Raw genomic sequence first — 23,528 nt, 5'->3', positions numbered from 1 at the left:
ATCAAAATAATTTTAAAAAGGCATTTTGTTTGGAAAATAATTTGTTTTTTTAATAAACTTAAATGTATACTTATATATGCTCCATCAATTCTATTGCTAAGTATTTACTCCAGAGAATTAAAAACATGTCCACACAAAGTCATATATGTGAATATAGTGAGCACTTTTATTCACAATTGCCAAAACCTGGAAACAACCCAAATGTCCATCAGTAAGAAAATGGATAAACTGAGATTCAGCCACATGACAGAATATTATTTAAGCAATTTTAAAAATTAACCACTAAAATAAAAATTAACCACTGATACACACAATTGGCTATATCTTAAAATCATTATGCTGACTAAAAGAAGTTAGATATAAGAGAACACAAACTGTATGATTATATGAAATTCTAGAAAAGGCAAAATAATCTATAGTAACAGAAAGCAGATCAGCAATTTTCTGACACCAGAGTAGAGGTGGGGGTCAATTGCCAAGGGCTGTGAGAAAAAACTCTGGAGATAAAAATGTTCTGCATCTTGGGACTCCTAGGTGGTTGAGCATCTGCGTTTGGCTCAGGCTGTGAGATTCAATCCTGGGATCGAGTCCCACATAGGGTTCCCCCACAGGGAGCCTGCTTCTCTCTCTGCCTATGTCTCTGCCTCTCTCATGAATAAATTAATAAAATCTCAAAAAGAAAAAAAAAAAGTTCTGCATCTTGACTGAAATGGTAGCCACAGCGTGGATGCATTTATCAAACCTCAAACTAGACACTTGTAGAGGATGCCCTTCATTGTATTTATAATTCAATAAGATTTATTCAAAAAATTTGTAAATGACCAATCTGCATATAAAATAATCCCATTCACAATAACATCAAAAAAAAAAAAAACCAAAATATTTCCAAATATTTTTAACGAAGCAGCACAGAATTTACATTTGGAAAATTACAAAACATTGGTCAAATAAATTAAATATATAAATAAAAGGGAAAGCATCTCATGTTCAAGGATTAGTAGACTTAATATTGTTAAAATAGAGGGATCCCCGGGTGGCTCAGTGGTTTGGCGCCTGCCTTTGGCCCAGGGCGTGATCCTGGAGTCCCGGGTTCGAGTCCTTCCTCGGGCTCCCAGCATGGAGCCTGCTTCTCCCTCTGCCCCTGTACTGCCTCTGCCCCTCCCCTCTCTCTTTATGTCTGTCATGAATAAATAAATCTTTAAAAAAAAATTTGTTAAAATAGTAGTATCCCGCAAATTGATCTACAGATTCAAAGCATAGGTATCTGACTGATATCTCTACCCTAGTTGCTTTCTTGGTAGAAATTGACAACTTGATTCTAAAGGGACCCAAGCATAGCCAAAACAATCCTGAGATAGAATAAAGGAAGGGGACTCACAGCTCCAGATTTCAACTCATTACAAAGCATCATGAATTAAGAATGTAGAATGGGCACAAGGACAGACAGTTCAATGAAACACAATTAAGAGTTTAAAAATAAACCCACATACCCATGGTCAACTTATTCTCAACAAGGGTGCTAAGGCAACTCCACAGGGAAAGAACAGTCTTTTCAACAAATTGTGCTGGGACAACTGGATAGCCATATGAGAAAGAATGAAGTGGGACCCTTAACCTTGTATCACATATAAAAAGTAATACAAAGTGGATCAAAGACCTAAATACTATATACTATAGATTATTAAAACTCTTAGAATAAGCATAGAGGTAAATGTTCATGACCTTGGATTTGGCAAAGGATTCTTAGATATGACACCAATAGCATGAGCAATAAAAGAAAAAATAAATTTCAAACTTTTGTTCTTCAAAGGACATCGTCAAGAAAGTGAAAAGGCAACCCCCAGAATGGGAGAAAATATTTGCATCTCATAAAACTGATAAGGAACTTCTATTTAAGATATATATTAAGAAGTTGTTATAATTCTCAGGGCCCCTGGCTGACTCAGTCAGCAGAGTATTTAACTTTTGATCTTGGGTTCAGGAGTTCCAGCCCCATGTTAGTAGAGAGCGCTTACGTTTAAAAAAGAGCTTACCTCTTTAAAAAAAAAAGAAAAGAGAAAAGAAAAAAAGGAAAGAAGAAAGAAAGAAAAAAAGGAAAGAAGAAAGAAAAAAAGGAAAGAAGAAAGAAAGGAAAAGAAAAGAGAAAAAAGAAAAGAAAAGAAAAGAGAAAAAAGAGAAAAGAGAAAAGAGAAAAGAGAAAAGAGAGAAGAGAAAAGAGAAGAGAAGAGAAGAGAAGAGAAGAGAAGAGAAGAGAAGAGAAGAGAAAAGAAAAGAAAAGAAAAGAAAAGAAAAGAAAAGAAAAGAAAAGAAAAGAAAAAGAAAAGAAAAGGAAAAAAGAAGGCAAGCAAGCAAGCAAGCTGGGAGCCTAACATGGAGCTTCACTTCATGACTCTGAGAGAAAGACCTGAGCTGAGATCAAGAGTCAAGACGTTTAACTGACTGTGCCACTCAGGTGCCCAACAACCCAATTTTAAAATGGGTAAAGGGGCAGCCCGGGTGGCTCAGGGGTTTAGTGCCGCCTTCGGCCCAGGGCCTGATCCTGGAGACCTCGGATCGAGTCCCAGGTCAGGCTCCCTGTGTGAAGCCTGCTTCTCCCTCTGCCTGTCTCTCTCTCTCTCTGTCTCTCATGAATAAATGAAATCTTAAAAAATAAATAAATATAAATAAAATGGGTAAAGGATCTGAATTGATATTTCTCCAAGAAAGATATAAAAATGGCCAATAAGCAAATGATAGTCAACGGCATTAGTCATGAGGGAAATGCAATTCAAGACCATACTGAGATACTACTTCATACCAACCAGATGTAGACTAGAGTCAAATAACAAGATAAAAAGTGTTGGCAAGGATGTGGAGAAATTAGAATCTTCATATATTGCTGGTGGGAAAAGAAAATGATGCAGCCTCTTCGGTAAACAGGCAGTTTCTCAAAAGATCAAATATGTTTACCATATGACCCAGCAACTCCACTCCTGGTATATACCCAAGAAAAACGAAGACCTATAACACAAAAACTTGTATACCACTGTTCATAGCAGCATATTCATAACTGCCAAGAAGTAGAAATAACCGAAATACCCATCAACAGATAAATAAAATATATTATCTCCATACAATGGAATTTTTATTCAGCTATAAAAAAGGATAAAGTACTGATACTCACTACAACACAGATAAGCCTTGAAAAAAACTTACACTAGGGCAGCCCGGGTGGCTCAGCGGTTTAGTGCCACCTTCAGCCCAGGATGTGATCCTAGAGACGGGGGATCGAGTCCCATGTCAGGCTCCCTGCATGGAGCCTGCTTCTCCCTCTGCCTGGGTGTCTACCTCTCTCTCTCATTAATAAATAAATAAAATCTTAAAAAAAAAAAAAGAAAAAGAAAAAACTTACACTAGTGAAAAGAAACAGTGACATCAGACCACATTCTATATGATTCCATTAATTATGGAAACTTAGAAATAGGGTAAATATAGAAACAGTTGATCAGGGATCCCTGGGTGGCGCAGCGGTTTGGCGCCTGCCTTTGGCCCAGGGCGCGATCCTGGAGACCCGGGATCGAATTCCACGTCAGGCTCCCGGTGCATGGAGCCTGCTTCTCCCTCTGCCTGTGTCTCTGCCTCTCTCTCTCTCTCTCTCTCTCTCTCTCTCTCTCTGGCTATCATAAATAAATAAAAATTAAAAAAAAAAAAAAAAAAGAAACAGTTGATCAGTCGTTGCTTAAGCCTGGGGGAGGAAGATAGGAAGGTAGAAGTGGTGATAGCAAAGGGGGGGGGGTTCTTTTTGAGGTAAAAAAAAATATTTTAAAATTCACTGTGGCGATAGTTGCACTCATCTGTAAATATACTAAAAAACTTAATTTTACACTTCAAATGGGTGAATTATGTGGTACTGAATTTTATAGCTTAATGAAGCTACTCAAGTGTGCTCAGTGTTCACTATAATCCACACAAACTCAGCACATTGTTTTTCCTTTTTAAACAATTCTTTTTTTTTTTTTACAATTCTAATATAATTTGATTTTAAAATAAACATGGGAAGAGGCACCTACCTGGGTGGCTCAGTTGGTTAAGCCTCGGACTCTTTATTTTTCCTCAGGTCATGATCTCAGTAATGTGAGATCCAGCCTAGCATCTGGCTCTGTGCTGGGTCTGTAGAGCCAGCTTAAGAGTCTCTCTCCCTTCTCCCTGTGCCTCTCCCCTTCCCCCACATGCGTTTTTTTTTTTTTTCTCTCTCTCTCTTTCGAAAGAAAAAGAAAAGAAGAAAAAGAAAGAAAAAGAAAAAGAAGGAAAGAAAGAAAGTCACAAAAACATCCTTAGTTCCTTTCTCCCAAATGATTCTCAGTTACATTATCATAATTCAAAATCTAAATTGACGGGATGCCTGGGTAGCTCAGTGCTTGGGCATCTGCCTTCTGCTCAGGGCGTGATCCTGGGATCAGGTCCCACACTGGGCTCCCTTCATGGAGCCTGCTTCTCCCTCTGCCTGTGTCTCTGCCCCTCTCTCTGTGGGTCTCTCATGAATAAATAAGTACTTTTTTAAAAAATAAAACTAATGGGTGAAATTCTGATGAGAATGTTTCCATAGTATTCCCCCACTAAATATGTAATTAAGGGGAAAACAGTAGCTCCACAGTGGTAAGACCTGGCAGATACCATCTTAAACCAAGTGATCAAATTGGGACCAACTGGCATCACCATAACTCCTGAGATGATGCACAAAGGACACCGCACCACTTCTTTAGCATTCCAGCCAAAAATACAGTACACCTCAACCTAATAATAAGGGTACATTCAATGAACCCAAATTGAGCAACAATCAATAAAATGTACTCTTCCCAAAAGGTCAAGGTCATGAAAGACAAGCTTAAAAAACATTCCAGATTAAAGGAGCCTAAAGAACAATAACTGAATGTAATGCATGATCTTAGATTAAAAACCTGAATCACAAAAAGAATTTCTAAAGTAATACTATATTAAAAATGTATAGTAATATATACATTATATATATTGATGTTATTGGGTAGGTTGGTAATATCTGATGTATTATCTACCAATCTTACTATTAACTTCCTTTTTTTTTTTTTTTAAAGATTTTATTTATTTATTCATGATAATCACAGAGAGAGAGAGAGAGAGAGAGGCAGAGACACAGGCAGAGGGAGAAGCAGGCTCCATGCACCGGGAGCCCGACGTGGGACTCGATCCCGGGTCTCCAGGATCGTGCCCTGGGCCAAAGGCAGGCGCCAAACCGCTGCGCCACCCAGGGATCCCCATCTTCCTAATTTTGATAACTGTACTATGGTTATGTGAGAGATAAAGGGGTATCAAGGACTCTTGGAAAGTGAAGGAGGAAAATTATATAGCTAGAAATAGTGGATGGATGGATGGATGTATGAATGGAAATGGACAGAGGAGGAATGGTGGGGAGAAGACATGATAATAAAGCAAATGGGGAACCTAGGTGAAGTGGCTCAGGAATTCTTTGTACAAGTCTTTTTTTTTTTTTTTTTTTTTTTTAAGATTTTACTTATTTATTCATGAGAGACAGAGACAGAGACACAGGCATAGGGAGAAGCAGGCTCCATGCAGGGAACCTGATGTGGAATTCGATCCTGGGACTCCAGGATCACGCCCTGGACCGAAGGCAGGTGCCAAACCACTGAGCCACCCAGAGATCCCTTCTCTGTACAAGTCTTATAGCTTTCCTAGAAGTTTGACGTTATTTAAAAATTAAAGAAATGTTTTAAAAGTGCCAGCCAGCTGTTACAGGAGAATGGGAAAATAACAAAAGTAATTCTTAATAGATAGTGACACACTGTGCACATATTTTGAGTATTAAGAGAAAAACTGATTTCTCTCACATCTAAAATGTCTTTTTCCCTGAGGTACCTGGTAGGCTCAGAAGGTAGAATATGTGACTCTTGACCTCAGGGTTGTGAGTTCGAGGCCCATGGTGGGTATAGGGATTACTTAAAAAATTAATAAATAAAAATTTTAAGTGTCATTTTTCCAAACTCTATGCTCTTACATTTTTGCTTAAGACTCCTTTTTAATGCCATGATATTAACAAGAATTTATTTTCACCCACCTCCTAACAGGCCTCTAAAAGAACCTGCTCTGACTACCAATTTTCCTCATCAACACTACCACTCATTTCCTTCACTAATAAAGGTCTTGGCATTTTACTGAAGTCAAACGTTCTGGGTTCAGGTCTGACTTCTGCCACCTGCTGGTTATGTGACTGGGCAAATCACTTCACCTCTGTGTGCCTCCAATTCTTCATCTACAGGCTGAGATAAAAGGTGATGTCTACCTCATAGGGGAATTAAATAGAAAAATACCAATCAATAGCAAAAAAAAAAAAAAATTAATAAAAGTGGGCAGAGGAGGTCAGTAGACATCTTTCCAAAGACACACAAATGGCCAAAAGATACATGAAAAGGTGCTCAAAATCACTAATCACCAGGGAAATGTAAATCAAAACTACAATGTTACCTGATACCAGTTAGAATGGCTATCAACAAAAAAACAAGAAACAAAGTTATTAGGGAAGATGTGAAAAAAAGAAAACACTTGTGCACTGCTGGTGGGAGTGTAAACTGGTGCACAGCCCCTATGTAAAACAGTAGGGCAGTTCCTCAAAAAATTAAAAATGGAACTACCCCATGAACCAGCAATTCCACTTCTGAATATATCCAAAGGAAAATGCACCTCATGTCCACTGCAGCAAGATTCACAACAGCCAAGGCAGGAAAGCAATCTAAGGATCCATCAATGAACGAATAAAGAAAATCTGATGAGAATATTATTCAGCAATTTAAAAAAAAGAAGGATCTTGCCATTTGCAAGAACATGGATAGACCATGAAGGCAGTATACTCCAAGAAATAAGTCAGAGAAAGACAAATAGTGCATGATCTCATTTATGTGTGGAATCTTTAAAAAAAAGATAAAAACAACTCCCATCAACTCAGATACAAAGAACAGATTGGTGGTTGCTAGCGGCAGAGTAGGGGGTGGAAAATATGGTGGCCAAAAAGACACAAATTTCCAGTATAGGAGCATCTGGGTGGCTCAGTGGTTGAGCGTCTGCCTTCAGCTCAGGTCGTGATCCCAGAGTCCCAGGGAGTCTCACATAGGGCTCCCTGCAGGGAGCCTGCTTCTCCCTCTGCTTGTGTCTCTGCCTCTCTCTCTCTCTCTCTCTGTGTCTCTCATGAATAAATAAAATCTTTAAAAAACAAAAATAAATTTCCAGTTATAAAATAAGTTAGTCCTGGAGATGTTATATAGAGCATGGTAACTACAGTATACAATACTGTATATCTGAAAGTTGGTAAGAGAGTAGGTCTTTAAAAGTTCTCATCATGGGCAGCCTGGGTGGCTCAGCGGTTTAGTGCCACCTTCAGCCCAGGGCGTGATCCTGGAGACCTGGGATTGAGTACCAGGTCGGGCTCCCTGCATGGAGCCTGCTTCTCCCTCCGCCTCTGCCTCTGCGTGTGTGTGTGTGTGTGTGTGTGTGTGTGTGTGTGTGTGTGTGTCTCTCATGGATAAGTAAGTAAAATCTTAAAAAAAAAAAAAAGTTCTCATCACAAGGAAAAAAAAAAAACCCTGTAACTATATGTGGTGATGGATATTAACTAGACTTATTGTGGTGATCACATGACAATATATGCAATAGCAGATCATTATGTTATATACCTGAAACTAACAATGTTATATGTCCATTATATCTCAATTTTAAAAAAGAATAGGTAAGCTGATGCATGAGAAACACTTAAAGCACTGCCTAGAGCACCCAGTGTGGGCACCACATTCATGTTCGCTTTGATCATAAAACAGACACAAAAAATGACTGAAGAAAACTCAAAACTTAAGCCTTCAAATGGAAAGTAATAACAAAAATCTAATGATCACAAACAGTAACTTTGGGGGACCTGGCTGGCTCAGTCAGAAGATGCTTGTGACTCTTGATCTCAGAGTCAGGAATTCAAGCCTCACATTGGGTGTGGAGATTATTAAGAGATTATTAAGATTTTTTTTAAGAGAGGCAGAGACCTAGAAAGAGGGGAGAAGCAGGCTCCCCGCAGGGAGCCCGATGGGAGATTCGATCCCAGGACCCGGAGATCACGACCCAAGCCAAAGTTCAATGCTCAACCACTGAGCCAAGACATGCCTCAAAAAATTTTTAAATAAAAAAAATCTCTTGGGAAAAAGTTTTTTTTCTAAGATTTTATTTATTTGAGAGAGATTGAGAGTGAGCAAGTAAACAAGTAGGGGCAGAAGCAGAGGGAGAGGGAGAAGCAGGCTCCCCACTGAGCAGGAAGCCTGACAAGGGCCTTCATCCCAGGACCCCAGGATCAGGAGCTGAGCCAAAGGCAGACACTTAATGGACTGAGCCACCGAGGCACCCCGGGAAAAAAATTTCTGTTCATGGTTGTTATGAACCATTAACTAAAAATAATTTCAATGCCCCACAAAAGACTGGTTAAAATAAATCTGAGTGCCAATACTCTGAAGTTTACTTAAAAGTCATAATGCAGGAAATGAAAGGGCATTCTATATCATGTAATACTGTTAACTAAATAAAACAGGATCCTGTGGAGTATGTAAAACTATGATCCTACCTTTGTAAATATTTAATGTATGCACATAAAGAAAAGTAAGGAAGGTGTTATAGTCTCTTTGGAGTACAAGGAATGCGGACCCCCTAACAAGCTTGAGGGTTCCTGCAGGATATATACCAATAGACTGGAGCTGGAGCCCTCCTCTAATGCCGGGTCTCTGTCAGTTTCTGCTCCCTCATATCCATGATTTTGGCTTGTATCATGGCTTATCATGGTGCTAGTTTTAGCTTCTTTTCCACTCTAACTCGAAAATCCTTACATTTCCTAGGTTACACTCTCAAGAATAGGGATTTGGCTGACCCGGTTCACCTTTTCTTGCAAGACATATTAGATTACTATTAAGGATATAGATTTACTTGACCCAGGAGGAGGGAGAAGGGATCAGAAGCTGCTAGAACTGCCCAATAACCTCCAAATTTTTTTGGACAGCCAGCGGGGAGAGAAGACAAACAAAAAACCCCTTCTGTTGAAATGTAACTTTCACTGGACACAGGGCATGGCACGTGTTATTAGGACTTATCATTAATATCCATCTTATTGGTAATAAGCAAATGCCCATAAAAGGATCACAGAGTTGTATTAAGTAGCAGTCTTACAGATCATTAAATACTTATCAACAGAGAGAAACTAAGAACTGAAGTATTCCAAACATTCAATCGTTTAAGCAAGAGTAAATATAAAATTCGAAAGAAAAAGGATACATTCCCATGTATAGATTTTCATTTTAACGAAACAGGAAACTAAAATACAGAACAACTGACAATCTTAGGGTGGGGTAACTACCAACCCCTGTCCCAACAATCAGAGGGAGAAATAGAGAGGACTGATAGTATAAAACATGGGGTAGAATTTGGAAATAGGCTGGCTTTTCTTTAAAAACAAAAACTTTCTTAAAAAAGGTACTGCAATCGACTCCCTTGGTACAACATTAAAATGTTAACCACGGAAGAACTAAGATTTCTTCTTGTGATGGTTATATGTTATTCCTGAAAAAAGTTTTAAATTTCCTTTTTTCCCCACCATTCCCTTAAGCTTCCTAGAGCATTCTTTTCCTCTATCATTCCAGGAGAAAGCAGTTTTAGCCTCACTCTTCCTATTCAAACAGGCTTCTCTGAAGTCATCTTCGACCCCTTCACATCACCAACTCAAAGGCTGTTTTCTACTGTAATTTTCTATACTTCTCTGCATCACTCCAGACCTTGGAGCTGCAAAACCATCCTGTCACCATGGGAAACACCACTGCCCAACTGCTAAACTATACTCTTCAGAGCTGCCACACCTGCCAGGAACCACATTCCTCCAGGTTCCACTACAGGCTGGTCCAAAGTCTTTAAAAGTTGCTGTTGGTATGGTGTTCTTTACTTGCAACCAAAAACATACGTAACTGATTTTGCCTTCTTTATGCATCCGACATTGGTGGTCATCTAGTCCCACCTATTCAACAGCGCGAATGATCAAAGTCCTTTCGTACAATGTGCTACCTTCAGCATTCCACACTCTTCATTCCAATAGTTAAACTCTGTCTTCCTTCACTCTCTTCTATCCCAGCTTCCAACACCAGATTTATTCTAAAATTTAGTACACAGGACATTCTAAGTCTAAAATTTTGTCATTCTTGTCTAAAACTTCACACTGAAGTGTGAAGCACTGAAGGTGATGAAAATCTAGTGTTATGAAGACACAAGGATCCTCAATGTCAATTAGAACATTTTGCTCCCAATCCCAAATGTCCTGTAAAGAGGCCTCCTTTTATAACACGATGGAAAATGAGGGGAGAAAAGCCTTTCAGAAACAGAAACAATGTGTGTGTGGGGGGGGGGGGGGAATAGTAAACACTTGTGTAGGATACTAACCCAAATCACTGAGTCTAAGAGTAGGGAAAAATCCAAAGTTAGATCCCTTAATTTCTTTTTTTAGACCCCTTAATTATGTCAACAGGTGAAAATTTTCTTTAAATCATCTTTCCCCCATTTAACAGTGTCTCCTGAACAAAGAACTTCAGGACACCAATTATAAAAATGGTCTCCCACACCTAAAAGAATATGCAAACACAACCTTTCAGGGAGACAGTGGAGACACAATGGGGAATGAGGGAAAGAAAAGATTTGCTAAAGAAGTAGATCTGTTAATTTAACACATTTTCTGTGAAGCAAATCAACTGTCCTTAGTGCCATTGTTGCTGAAACAATGAACACTCAAGGAAGGGGTGTTCATTAAAAAGAACTGGTCAGGTGAAAAAAACACTCCTGTAGCCAACTAGACTGCGTAACAGCATTCGCAATTGTAAGAACTTATGCCATTCTTGGGAATTATTAGTTGGACATGATTTAAAGGTTCAACATTAAAAACATGAAGTGGTTAGTGTAATTGTGACCCTTTCCTCTCTTTTCATTTATTTTTAGAGGTTATGGGCGGGGGGAGGGGCACAGAAGGATGCACACAGTCTGCTATGACAACCATTCACACATTTAATTCAGGTGGCCACATGCCTTGGTGACATACTGCCAAATCAGGCAGTCAGTTACTGCAGCAAATCCACCCTTGGGAAAAAGTAGAGCAACACTGCTCCTAAAAGTCTGGGCTAGAGAATCAGAGCGAAAAACTGACCATTACAGTGTGAAACTTATAAGAACACAACATCGCTTAAAGCAAATCAAATCGTCAAAGTCACATGAGATCAGAGACTTCAAACAGGAGAATCAAATACTGCATTTCATGTATTTTCACATAAGCCATATTCTATTTTAAAGGTGTGAATAAAGAAGAGCAAAAAGAGCACTTAACAAAATTATTCTGAGGGGTCATTCGCCCTCCTGGAGAAAACTGCTTTTGGCTGCCAAAGTGACTGACTTCACCCCAACTTATTTATACAGATTCTGGAGATTAATACCCTGATTCAGACCAGAAATTCCACCTTCCTCCACCACAGCCCAAAACAAAACCTAGGACATCAGTAGACTAGCACAACAATGGAGTAGGAGAGGGAAAAAAAAAAAAAAAGTATGGTCAGGCTTTAGTTCCCAGCCAAGAGAAATAAAGAACAAAAAATAAGGTGCTGGATCTCTGCAGGGACCAAATACCATGGCAAAGATGGACGCTGAGATGGTCACTCTATGTGTAAAAGCACCTTGGGAAGCCAAAGATAATGGATACCATCTCCCTTGAAGTTCTGTAGTATTTCTTTTCAAAAAAGCTTACTGCTAAATCACCATCAAAATACAACTTTTCCAATCCTGGAGCCCCTGTGTGGCTCAGTCGGTTAAGTGTCTGCCTTCAGCTCAAGTCATGATCCCAGGAGCCTGGGATGAAGCCTTGCACTGGGCTCCCTACTCAATGAGGAACCTGCTTCTCTGTTTCCCTCTCCCTCTGCCTCTCCCCCTGGTTGTGCTTGGGCACGTGCTTTCTCTCTCTTAAATAAATAAAATCTTTTAAAAACAATTTCTTTTCCAAACCAAAATGAAAACCCACTTGATCCATAAACTATTAGTGCCATACTTGCCTACAGGGAAAATCCAAAGAGAGAAATCATGAAGATACTTAGAGTGACCTCAAGAAAGGTTATTAGTGTGTTCTAAGGTGAAAATTCTGATGGAATAATAAACTTTATATAGCAACATACCCCATACGTCTCAGATGGGCAAGCATATGCATGCACGCACACCCCGCCCCCCCCCCCCAACTTAGATCTCACTTAACTTTTGACCTGGTCATAACTAGTCTACCACTGCACAAAGCTCAGGAAATCTGTTAAGAAGAACCTGTGCCTGACAGGCAATGGCAGTGCAGAAGCCAGCCTGAGACTATCACACAACACCCCTCTTCCCCAACAGTGCCAGGCAGCCAGGCCTTGACTAAGGGAGACCTTTCTTTCAGGGACCCAGTTAGATCCAAGACACCTCCTAACTGCCCTCAAACCACTTCCACCCTTAAATGACTCCCCAATATAGAAAAATATTAACAAAACATCTGCTTCCCAGTTTTCTAACACATGTAATTACTACTAACGTGCACATCTGAGAGCAACTTTAACTTCCTTCAATTTTTATAAACAAATATACTAAAGGTTTGCATTTAGGGGAAGAAAATTACTATAGAAGGAAAAACTCATCATCTTCACAGTGTACCTTTTATACAATGACCAACACTGGAAAGTCTTCCCCACTTATACCTTAAAGCAGTAAATCTCAGACACAGTGATCTCTGGACCCACCCCCTGAGGAGAAATTTGCCGATTTTATTTGTCACAACTGGGGATGCTACTGGCACACACGGAGGGTAGAGGCCAGAGATGCTTCCAGACAGCTTAAAATGCATGTGGCAGCTTTTCCACAAGACTTACCTAGTCTAAAATATCAATAGTGCTGAGGCTAAGAAACCCCACACCTTAAAGAAACCCACAGAATCCGGAACTCAATATTATTATTTAACAATTCATTAATCAGTTATAAAAAAAATCAGTTATAAGAATTACTGAAAAAACTTTTCCAAAGTTTCTCAATATAAATTAATATAGATTAGAGGATAATGGGGATCCCTGGGTGGCGCAGCGGTTTAGCGCCTGCCTTTGGCCCAGGGCGCGATCCTGGAGACCTGGGATCGAGTCCCACGTCGGGCTCCCGGTGCATGGAGCCTGCTTCTCCCTCTGCCTGTGTCTCTGCCTCTCTCTCTCACTGTGTGCCTATCATAAATAAATAAAATTTAAAAAAATTAAAAAAAAAAAGATTAGAGGATAATGTAAAGAATGTATAATAAAAGCATTCAAGGAACAGCATCTACTGAAACATGAAAATACAGAAGGACAACATGCTATCTATAAAGTTCATACCAAATGAAAAGCAAGCCATTTGCCTGAAGCTATAACTGGATTTCATTCAACGTTCCAAATATGAATGATGTTAAATAAAAGTGGGGAGGGAAGTCTGGTGGCTCGGTGGTTGAGTGTCTGCCTTTGGCTCAGGGCGTCACCCGGGGTCCTGGGATCAAGTCCCACATCAGGCTCCCTGCAAGGAGCCTGCTTCTCCCTCTGCCTATGTCTCTGCCTCTCTGTGTCTCTCATGAATAAATAAATTATTTTTTAAAAAATAAATAAAAAATAAAAGTGAGGAAACAAAAGTGAAGGGAAAATAACCTAATTCAGGACCTCCTTCATCCTCCAGAATTTCTCACAGGCTCACAATACAAAATCTCAGCTCAGTCTGAGGACCTTGGAGGTCAATCAAGTACTAAAATCTACCTTCAATCTATCTAGCATGTCTGCAGACAAGATTTCCACAGAAAGACAAGTTCATATAATTCACAAACATGTCAAGCATGGATTTGCAGCTGTCATGTGGTACAAAGTTAATCTGTAAAGCATGCCTAACACAGGTCACCACATTGATCCTAGTAAGTGAGGTCGATGATATTCTGAATCACTTACTAGTGCTATGCATGCTAAGAACCATTCCTAGAACAACAGGACTTAAGAATCGTCTAGACTGGGCAGCCCCGGTGGCGCAGCAGTATAGCGCCGCCTGCAGCCCAGGGCGTGATCCTGGAGACCCTGGATCGAGTCCCACGTCAGGCTCTCTGTATGATGCCTGCTTCTCTCTCTGCCTGTGTCTCTGCCTCTCTCACTCTCTCTGTCTCTATGAATAAATTAATAAAATCTTAAAAAAAAAATCATCTAGTCTAAAAATTCCCATTTTATGTATGGGGCATCTGAAACCTAAAATCTGCCTAAGGTCGTAACTCAAGTAAACGACAGAGGTAAGCCCACAATCCAGGCTCCTGACTTTCTGCTTGATTCCTTTTGAAAATACATTCAATCACATCAACTAGATCTAAAACCATATAGTTAGAACCTGTGTGGTTCTGTCCCCTAGGCTCTGTCCACACTGAATTTTTACCTAAACTTTGCACCTGCAGTTTTCCAGCATTCTGCTAATGCTCCTCATTCTTACTTATAGCCAGAATCGAGCACTAAACCTCTCCTGATCAAAGGGCAGAGAGTCCATTTGTACCAACTGCTGCCAAGGTATATTTTAGGCTATCCTAACTTTGTTCCAGAAAATTAAGGAACACTACACTCAACTTCCGTCATAAAGCAAGCCAGAGGGTAACACAGGCTGTCCTTCGGAAACGAGAGGGTACTGTCCTTTCTACGACTGTAGTAGCTCCCAACTACCCCTTTGGAGCTTCACATGGTTGGCAAAAAGAAAAAAAGAAGCCTTCGCTTTCAGAATGTTGGTTTAAAGGGGATCCAGGGCAGCCCGGGTGGCTCAGCGGTTTAGCGCCTGCCTTCAACCCAGGGCGTGATCCTGGAGACCCGAGATCCAGTCCCACGTCGGGCTCCCTGCATGGAGCCTGCTTCTCCCTCTGCCTGTGTCTCTGTCTCTCTGTCTCTCATGAATAAATAAATAAATAAATTAATTAATTAATTAATTAAATGGGATCCAGTATTCACTTTCAGAGAGAGAGAAAAAAATTTTTTAATATTTATTTATTCATGAGACACACAGAGGGAGAGAGGCAGAGGCATGGGCAGAGGGAGAGGGAGAAGCAGGCTCCACACAGGGAACCCAATGTGGGATTCGATCCAGGACCACAGGATCACGCCCTGAGCAGAAGGCAGATTCTTAACCGCTGAGCCACCCAGGCATCCCCAAGAGAGAGAAAATTTAAATAATTTCCACACCCAACATGGGGCTGAACTCACAACCCTGAGATCAAGAGCCAAGCCAGGTGCCCCTCACTTTTGGAAACAGATATACTCTGACAGAACATTCTCCTCTTTCAGAATTTCTTTTTTTTTTTTTTCTTTCAGAATTTCAAATTGCATATTGCATTTGCCCCCTCTGTAAGTCACATCTGTGTTTGTGTCTCTGCTTTACCTCTCAGAGAAGGAACAGATCTTGAATCTTTACAAAATGTTTATCATCTGGTGTCTTACATTAAATAGAATAGTGTTGGGTTGCCTGGGTGGCTCAGTCGGCTAAGCATCTACCTTCCTTCCACTCAGGTCAGGATGCCGGGATCCTGGGATCAAGTCCTCCATAATGCTCCCTGCTCAGCCAGGATCTCCCTTTCTCTCAACTCTTATCCTCTACTCATTCTCTCTCTCTCTTTCCTAAGTAAAATCTGGGGGATCCCTGGGTGGCTCAGCGGTTTGGCGCCTGCCTTCGGCCCCAGGGAGTGATCCTGGAGTCCCGGGATCCAGTCCCACATCGGGCTCCCTGCATGGAGCCTGCTTCTCCCTCTGCCTGTGTCTCTGCCTCTCTCTCTGTGTGTGTCTCTCATGAATAAATACATAAAATCTTAAAAAAAAAAAAAAAAAAAGTAAAATCTTCACAAACTACTACTCATTTTTAAATCATTTTAAATCATTTATCTCCTTTGATCCTGCTCAAATGCCATATTCTCAGTGAGACTATGCCTAACCAGCCTATTTTAAATTACAACCCAATCCCTCAATTGGCCCTCCCTATGCCTCCATGCTGCTTTAATATCCTCTGACATACTACACTTAACAATTCATTTACTGTCTGTCTCCTTCCACTGAAAAGAGGGGAGGTATTTTTGTGTTATGTTCACATCTGTACCTCCATTACCTAATACACTGTGCCTAGCACATAGTAGATGCTTAGTATATACTTGCTGAAAGAAATGGAATCATGAACTTGACTCTCTGTACTTAGTTCAGCAGAAGTTTTAATAGATCTTCTGTATCCCACATTACTAAAAATAAAAAAACTCAAGATTTGCACTATGGAATCTTGGTCATTACTTACAGGTCTAGCCCTTCATTTTAGATAATGAAATAGGAACAATGTGATATAGTAGCAACAGCATAAAATTTGTTATCAAATAACCTAAGACCCAGGTGAGAAATCAACTCAGCCTCTCTCAATTTCCAATTTCCTCATCTCTAAAATAAGGGTAACTCCTACCTCATAAAGTCGGTTACAGATAGCTAAGGATTAAATGAGATAACATTTGAGGACACCTGGCTGGCTCAGCAGGTAGAGCATGTGACTCTTGATCTCAGGGTCATGAGTTCAAGCCCCAGGTCAGGTGTAGAGCTAACTAACTAAATAAAAACCAACACACTCAGCGGTGCCTGGGCAGCTCAGCTGGTTAAGCTGCTGCCTGTGGCTCAGGTCATGATCTCAGGGTCCTGTTGAGTGAGCCCTGTGTTGGGCTCCCTGCTTGGAGAAGAGTCTGCTTCTCCCTCTGCCTCTACCGTAGCCCCATCCACAGTTCATGTGCATGCTCCTGCATGCTCGTGCACACTCATACTCTCACCCTCTCTCAAATCGATGGATTGAATCTTTAAAAAAAAAAAAAAAAAAAAAAAAAAGAAACCACAATCTAGGCACCAGGGTGGCTCAGTTGGTTAAGCAGCTTCCTTCAGCTCAGGTCATAATCCCAGGATCCTGGGATCAAGCCCCATGGGAGGCTCCCTGCTCAGCAGGGAGTCTGCTTCTCCCTCTCTTCCCTGCTCGTGCTGTCACTCTCTCACACGTGCTCTCAAATAAATAAGTAAAATATTATTTTAAAAAATAAAAATTTCAAGTTTCCCAACTCCTAGTCCAGTGTATCATCTTGTGCCATAAAACCAGGCTTCTGGTTCCCCTATTCAAGGTTAACTTATTCTTTCATCTAGTTCAGGGCTTTTTAACCTTTGTATGTTTGGGGACCTCTTTCACATAAAAGTAACAGGCCCTCTCTTCCAGCAAAGTGCATATATGTACAGCAACACAAAATCTAGAGCCCATCCATAGGCCCAGGCTTAAGAACTCCTGATATGACTGATGTGCTAATAAGTTACTCTCAGCAATTCTTATTTTCTTACTTTCATGCTTAATAATTTATGCCTTGGAGTGCCTGGCTGGCTCTGTCAGTAGAACACGCAACTCTTGATCTCAGGGACACGAGTTCAAGCCCCATGTTGGGTGGAGAGATTACTTTAAAAACTAAAAATAAATAAAAATAATTTATGCCTTGGTGATCTTAAGGGATTGGATCCAAGGAGAAACACAAAGAGTAGAATCCAGGGATCTGAATTAAAGATACTGCCCCCAGATCATCATGCTCGTTAGATGAGCGTCTATCTACACACAGCCATAACCAAGAAGGAGATCCAAGGCAAGTAAAGGATTCAGTAATCAACAGCAAGAAGCCCAGGGAAGAAAAGTAGACAGGACAATCAGATTATTTTTGCTATGCTGCTAAAACACAAACCATCCATCCAATTAATTCTACATGACCATTTTCAAAGAGCCATTTAGAGGCACCAGTCTCTTCTCTAGAGAGAAATATTCCCAAAATGTTTGTGATGAGATTTCTCACCAGACCCCCATCCCCATCATGATTAACTCCAGACCAGACTGTTCAAAATTATTCTATACTCCCTTCCCTTACTTTGATCAAGACACTACATTCACTGTGAGGAGCACCTGGTAGGGGGGGGGGGAAATCAGCATTAATATCATTGGGGAGGTTAACTTACCATGTGTCATTTCTCAAATTGGGATAAAACTTAACTAGCCTAGAAAACTAAAATGTAAAACAAAACAAAACAAACAAAACACTTAACCAGCCTAACTCACTGGAATGTTAAACATTTGTAAAATACTTGATTTAAATGAAATCATTCTGAAATAGTAAGAGAATCTTCTGACGCCAAGGAGGCAAGTTATGAACTTCTTTGGTAATCTCCCAGTTCAAAGTTAAGCACCTAGTAGAGTAGGCGTGCTTGATAACACTAACTACTGAATTCAGTGTCATTAACCTACTCTTGTCCAGGTATAGTTCAATCTCCTCATCTGAAAAATAAAAACACATATACATTGTAAGCATATTTGGGAATTTCTAAATATGTTAACAGTTAATAGCTTTCACCCCTGAGTGGAGGGATACAATGTTAACAGTTAACAGCTTTTATCTCTTAGTGGTGGAATTATGGGTGATTTTAATTCTCTTACCTACATTGTGCTACAATTTTCAAGGTTTATATAATGTCAATACGGTTTTTAAAACCAGATATTTTGAACTTAAAGGATTATCTACAGACTCACAGATTTTCTATCTGATAATTACAGAATCCCTAAAGAAATTCTGTACATTCAAGGTTGATTAACAGAGTAAAAAGGTTTTTTTATAAGCAAAAATAAAACTATCCATTTTGGGGGGACCAGTTCTGTAAGTGGGAGGTCTTGACCTCTTGCAGAATTGCAGCATGAATCTTCCCAGCCCTTCACTCACCTATCTAAGAGATTACTGCACTCTAGATAAATACAAGCCAAGTCCTTGAAGATTCTGCTTCCTAAATTTTCTATAAACCCATGAGTTCAGCTTGGTGGTCAAGGACAAAACAAGATATTTCCCCATAGCTGAAAACTGGTTTCCTAAAAAAGCTCGTTTATAACTTCTATCACTTGGTATATTATTCATCATTTTTGCCTTTTAAAGTTGCAGCAAATTAAGATAGTAGGCCTTTCCAGTTGGCCTAACAAGTACAACTCAGCATCAGAATTGCTTTTTTGCTTGTTTAAGAAGGGTCTTCCATTGTTATCATACACTCTAACCAAGGGGTTGTTTCTCCTGTCAGGACAATAAACTGTTAGATTAAAAAATTAGCTAAGCCAAAAAAAAAAAAAATCACTTATCTATACTCAAACTAGAAACTGATGTTTTTCAGGGGCGCCTGGCTGGCTCCGTCAGTGGACCATGGGACTCTTGATTTCCGGGTTTTAAGTCTGAGCCCCACCTTAGTGCAAGACCACATACATACATACATACGATGTTTTCCATGAATTCCGCACTGTCAGGAGTCAAATTTGTTAGAAGCCTAAAAACGACTAATTTTAATTTCTGATAACTATTAAAAACTTTAAGTTACAATTTGCATTGACCATCTCAAAACACACCTGCCATGAGAGGATCACACGTTAACTGGGTAAGTTAAAAAGTCACTATCATTTGTTACCTACCTACTGAACTTGTAATAAAAACAGTGTGGACATACAAATGTGCATATGGATTCCAAATATTTGTTCTTGTTGCATGTATTTCAAACAGCACGCAGTTTAAAAACAACAGTGTCACTTCCAAGAACCACTCGAATCAAAAGAAAGGACAGTCATCTCAAACAGCCCAAATTATTCACCTGTAACAATGATTTTTCCACTTCTATTTTTTTTTTATTTTTATTTATTTATGATAGCCAGAGAGAGAGAGAGAGAGAGAGAGGCAGAGACACAGGCAGAGGGAGAAGCAGGTTCCATGCACCGGGAGCCCGACGTGGGACTCGATCCCAGGTCTCCAGGATCGCGCCCTGGGCCAAAGGCAGGCGCCAAACAGCTGCGCCACCCAGGGATCCCTTTCCACTTCTATTATACACACAAAATTGACCTCTTTGATCAGCTTACATCTCCTTCTTTTTTTTTTTTTTTTTCTTTAAAGATTTTACGTATTTATTCATGAGAGCCACAGAGAGAGAGCGAGCCAGGGACATAGGCAGAGGGAGAAGCAGGCTCCTAGCTGGGAGCCCAATGTGGGACTCGATCCCAGCTTTCCGGGATCAGGCCCTGAGCCAAAGGCAGACAATCACTGAGCCACCCAGGATTCCTGATTAATTTACATTTCCTTAAGGAATTATACCAGCTAATACTTAAAAACCACAAGTTTCTTTCTTAGAATATAAGACAAGTTAGAGATTACGTATCTGCAACAATTTAAGGCAAAATTAGTCATTTCTATTTTTCCATCAACAAAATGGGAGTATATGGATTTTGGAAGATGAGTTTTTCCACAGTATTTTTAGAACGGGTCCTTAAGCCATCTTATTATCTTGCAAAGAAGAAAATGGGCCAAGGGGCAAGTTTACCAGCACCCAAGATGGCACAGTCACAGGCAACACCTCCCACAACAGCCACCATGCAGGACAAAGTTGAACTACTTGCGATTTTATAACAACCAAAAGAAAACCCTACTACCGGGATAACTGTTAAGCATCTCTTGAATTTAAGCATTCTCAAAGCTGTCGTTTTCGCGGCCCCGTTTGTCCAGCAGTATAAACAGCTGTCCTGCTTATATTTTCGGTAAGGACCGCGCTCGCAACAATCACTCCCAAACTTCGGGAGCGGGCGCTGCGGTGGTACTCAGGACGCCCAAGCTCCCTCCTCTTCCTCCCAACACAAGCCTGCGGTTTCCTCGCGTTGTTTTAATCGGCTTCAGGAACGGAGACTCGCCGAAAGCCGCAGCGCGGTCCCAGGCTATCAGCCTACACTCCGCCTCGTTCTCCCAGCGTTCCTCTTTTGATCTTTCTATTTTCCCAGTCCTATGAACTCCGCAACAAGAGCGGGCTCCAGCCCTCGGATCGTGCGAGAAGCGAATGATATTTCCGCAAACACCACTTAGTCTAAAAATAAAGGTGAGGCAGAAACCCTGGGAATACACGAATCAAAATCACTCTGAAAATGGCAGAAAGTAGGGTGGGTGGGGGTGGGGAGGCAACAACAACGATTTGCTCCCGCGAAAGAGTAATCCTTGTGTCGAGCGCTCCACCGGCCACCTCGCGGGCAGGACCCCGGGGAGAACTGGCCGCCGCTTCCATTCACCTTTGTCCGCCGCAAAAGGTGCTGGGTCCCCCACACGTCCGCGCCGCCGCGGCGAGCAGGCGGCCCAACCTGCCAGCCAATCAAATGTCGCACGCCGCCTTCCAAAAATAAAAATAAATAAAAATACGCGGACGGAGGGCGGGTGCGGCGCCGGGCGGCGCGGGGCGGCGCGGGGCGGGCTGGCGGCCCCCGCGTCCGCCCCGCGCGCACTCCCGCCCCGGTCCCGCCGCAGGACCCCGGCCCTCGTCCGCTCACCACAAAGCCCGGGTCCGGGGGCACCCTCGGCCTGGCCAGAAGAGCCCTCCCTCCCCTCCCACCCGCCGCCGGAGGGATAATGGTGGCCGGACCCGCCGCGAGCCGCCGAGGGCCGCGCGCCGCACGAGAGGCGCAGCCGGGAATAACGGAGCGCTCAACTTTCCGCGCCGCCGCCGGGCCCCGCGTCCGCCCGCCCGCCCCAAGGGAACCCAGGCGGCCGAGAGTCCGGGTGCGCGCGCCGCTCCCGGCCCCGCAGACCCCGGCCGCCGCGCCGAGCACCCGGGGCGGCCGAGCCCGCTCGCCCTCCAACGGCACCGGGCGGGCCCCGCACCCGGCCCCCGCCCCGGCCCCACACCCGCCCCCGGCCCCCGGCCCCACACCCGGCCCCACACCCGCCCCGGCCCCGGCCGGACTCGTACAAAAGCGCAGCCCCCGCTCCGCCTCGCCCCGGAGGGCGCCGCTGGGCACGGCCGCCTCGAGCAGCGTCCCGCGGCCGGACGCCGGCGACGGGCGGCCCCGCGCGCCTCGTGCCCCAGCTCCGAGCCCTCGCCGCTGCCGCCCGCCCGCCGGAGCCCCCGCCGCAGCCCCCGCCGCAGCCCCCGCCGCCCCCGCGCGGCGCCCCGCGGCCGCTCACCTCGATCTCGAAGTCGGGCAGGCGGAAAGCGGTGCGGAAGAGCGAGCAGAAGTGCGCGATGGCCGGGACTTCCCACCAGGAGCGGAGCTCGCCCAGCCCGGCCGCGCCGCCCTCCTCCGGGCACATCTCCCCGGCGCGGCGGCGGCGGCGGCGGCGGCGGCGGCGGCGGCGGCCGCGACCCCCGAGAGCCCCGGCGGCCCCACGCTGCCCGCGCGCCTCGCCCGCTCGGACTCCCGCCGCGGCGCCGCGCCTCAGCTCCTCGGGCGGGGGCGGGGGCGGGGGCGGGGCGGGGGCGGCTCGGCGGGCGCAGGAGCTGAGGGCGGGCGTCCCGGGCGGGGGCCCGACTCACTGAGGCGGCGGCGGCGGCGGCTGCGGCTGCCGGCGGGGCCCGCGCGCTCGCCCCATCCCGCGGCTGCGGCTGCGGCCGCCCCCAGCGCGGTACAATATAATCATCCCACCGCCGGGGAAAACAGATGGGGCCGGGGCGGGGGCGGGGGCGGGGGCGGGGGCGGGGCCGGGGGCGGGGCCGGGGGCGGGGCCGGGCCGGGCCGGGCCGGGGCCGGGGCCGCGCGCGGGCCGAGGGAGGGGCCGCCACGAGGAGGGGCGGGGCTGCCTCGCCACAACAACAACCCCCGCCCCGCGCCCCACCCCCCGCCCGGACAGCTGCACCGGGAGAGCGGGGGAGGGGAGGGGAGGGGAGGGCAGCGGGCGCCCCGAGGAGCGAGGGGCGGGCCGCGAAGGGAGCGAGCCGGCCCGCGGGCTGCCCCGGGGCCCCCCTCGCTGCGCGGGTGCTCGGGGCCGAGGCCTTCACCGACCTGAGCCACAGGGACGCGAGGGCCTTTCCCGCCCCCCACTCTGCCCTAGTGGTCGCGTCCTTTTAAAGGGCCCGCCGGGCGGTGCCTGCGGCGGGGCAGACCCGGGGCCGCGCACGTGCGAGAGTTCGGGCGCCGGTCGTGCCGCGGCGGCGCCGGGAACCGGAGGTCGTGCGCCCCAGAAGTAGGCGGCCGGGAGGGATAAAGTGATTTCCACACGTTCTCGGACACTTTGATTCCCTCCAGGAACGGTGTTCCAAGGAGCTCCAAAGTGGCTCTCTTCTCCCGGGGGGGGGGGGGCTGGTTGAGCTGGGGCCCAGGGCGCTGGAGGCTGGAGCGCGGCGGGAAGGGTGGGGTCGGGGGAGGCGCCAATCAGCAGCCGTGCGCCCGAGCGGCCCCCCGGAGGATGGACACGTGCGACCGCCCTGAGAAGCCGGGCCCAGAGCCGCGGGCCGCGCAAGGGCCGCCTGCAGGAGAGCGCACAATGCCGTTAGCGGGGTGGGGGGTGGGGGATGGGAGACGCGGAGCGCGCCAGGTCCCCGGGGAGGGCGGATGCTGGCGCCGGCCCGGGGTGCGCCCTGGAGCGGGGGTGCGGGCGCGGG

The 23,528-nt window shown here is 44.4% G+C and overlaps 1 protein-coding gene and 1 long non-coding RNA gene across 6 annotated transcripts in view; both read right to left on the bottom strand.

Annotated features, from left to right (window-relative positions):
- The window catches only part of CECR2 (CECR2 histone acetyl-lysine reader), a 174,277-nt gene extending 152,014 nt beyond the window's left edge, over positions 1-22,263 (bottom strand). For all 5 annotated transcript variants that reach the window (XM_072799638.1, XM_072799639.1, XM_072799642.1 and 2 more), the window contains exon 1: positions 22,115-22,263. In XM_072799638.1, coding sequence (XP_072655739.1) covers positions 22,115-22,240 — 126 coding nt within the window. In that variant the 5' untranslated portion in view covers positions 22,241-22,263. The remainder of the gene's footprint in view (positions 1-22,114) is intronic.
- On the bottom strand, positions 15,382-21,563 carry LOC140617732 (uncharacterized). The gene is made up of 2 exons (XR_012017917.1): positions 21,481-21,563; positions 15,382-21,323 (listed from the first exon to the last, which is right to left on the bottom strand). It is a non-coding gene; the product is annotated as an uncharacterized lncRNA (long non-coding RNA).
- Positions 22,264-23,528: the final 1,265 nt, after the last annotated feature.

Source organism: Canis lupus, chromosome 25 (genome assembly GCF_048164855.1).
Source record: "Canis lupus baileyi chromosome 25, mCanLup2.hap1, whole genome shotgun sequence".
Taxonomy (NCBI): domain Eukaryota; kingdom Metazoa; phylum Chordata; class Mammalia; order Carnivora; family Canidae; genus Canis; species Canis lupus.
The sequence above is the reverse complement of the archived record's forward strand: the minus strand, read 5'-3'. Positions and strand labels throughout refer to the sequence as shown.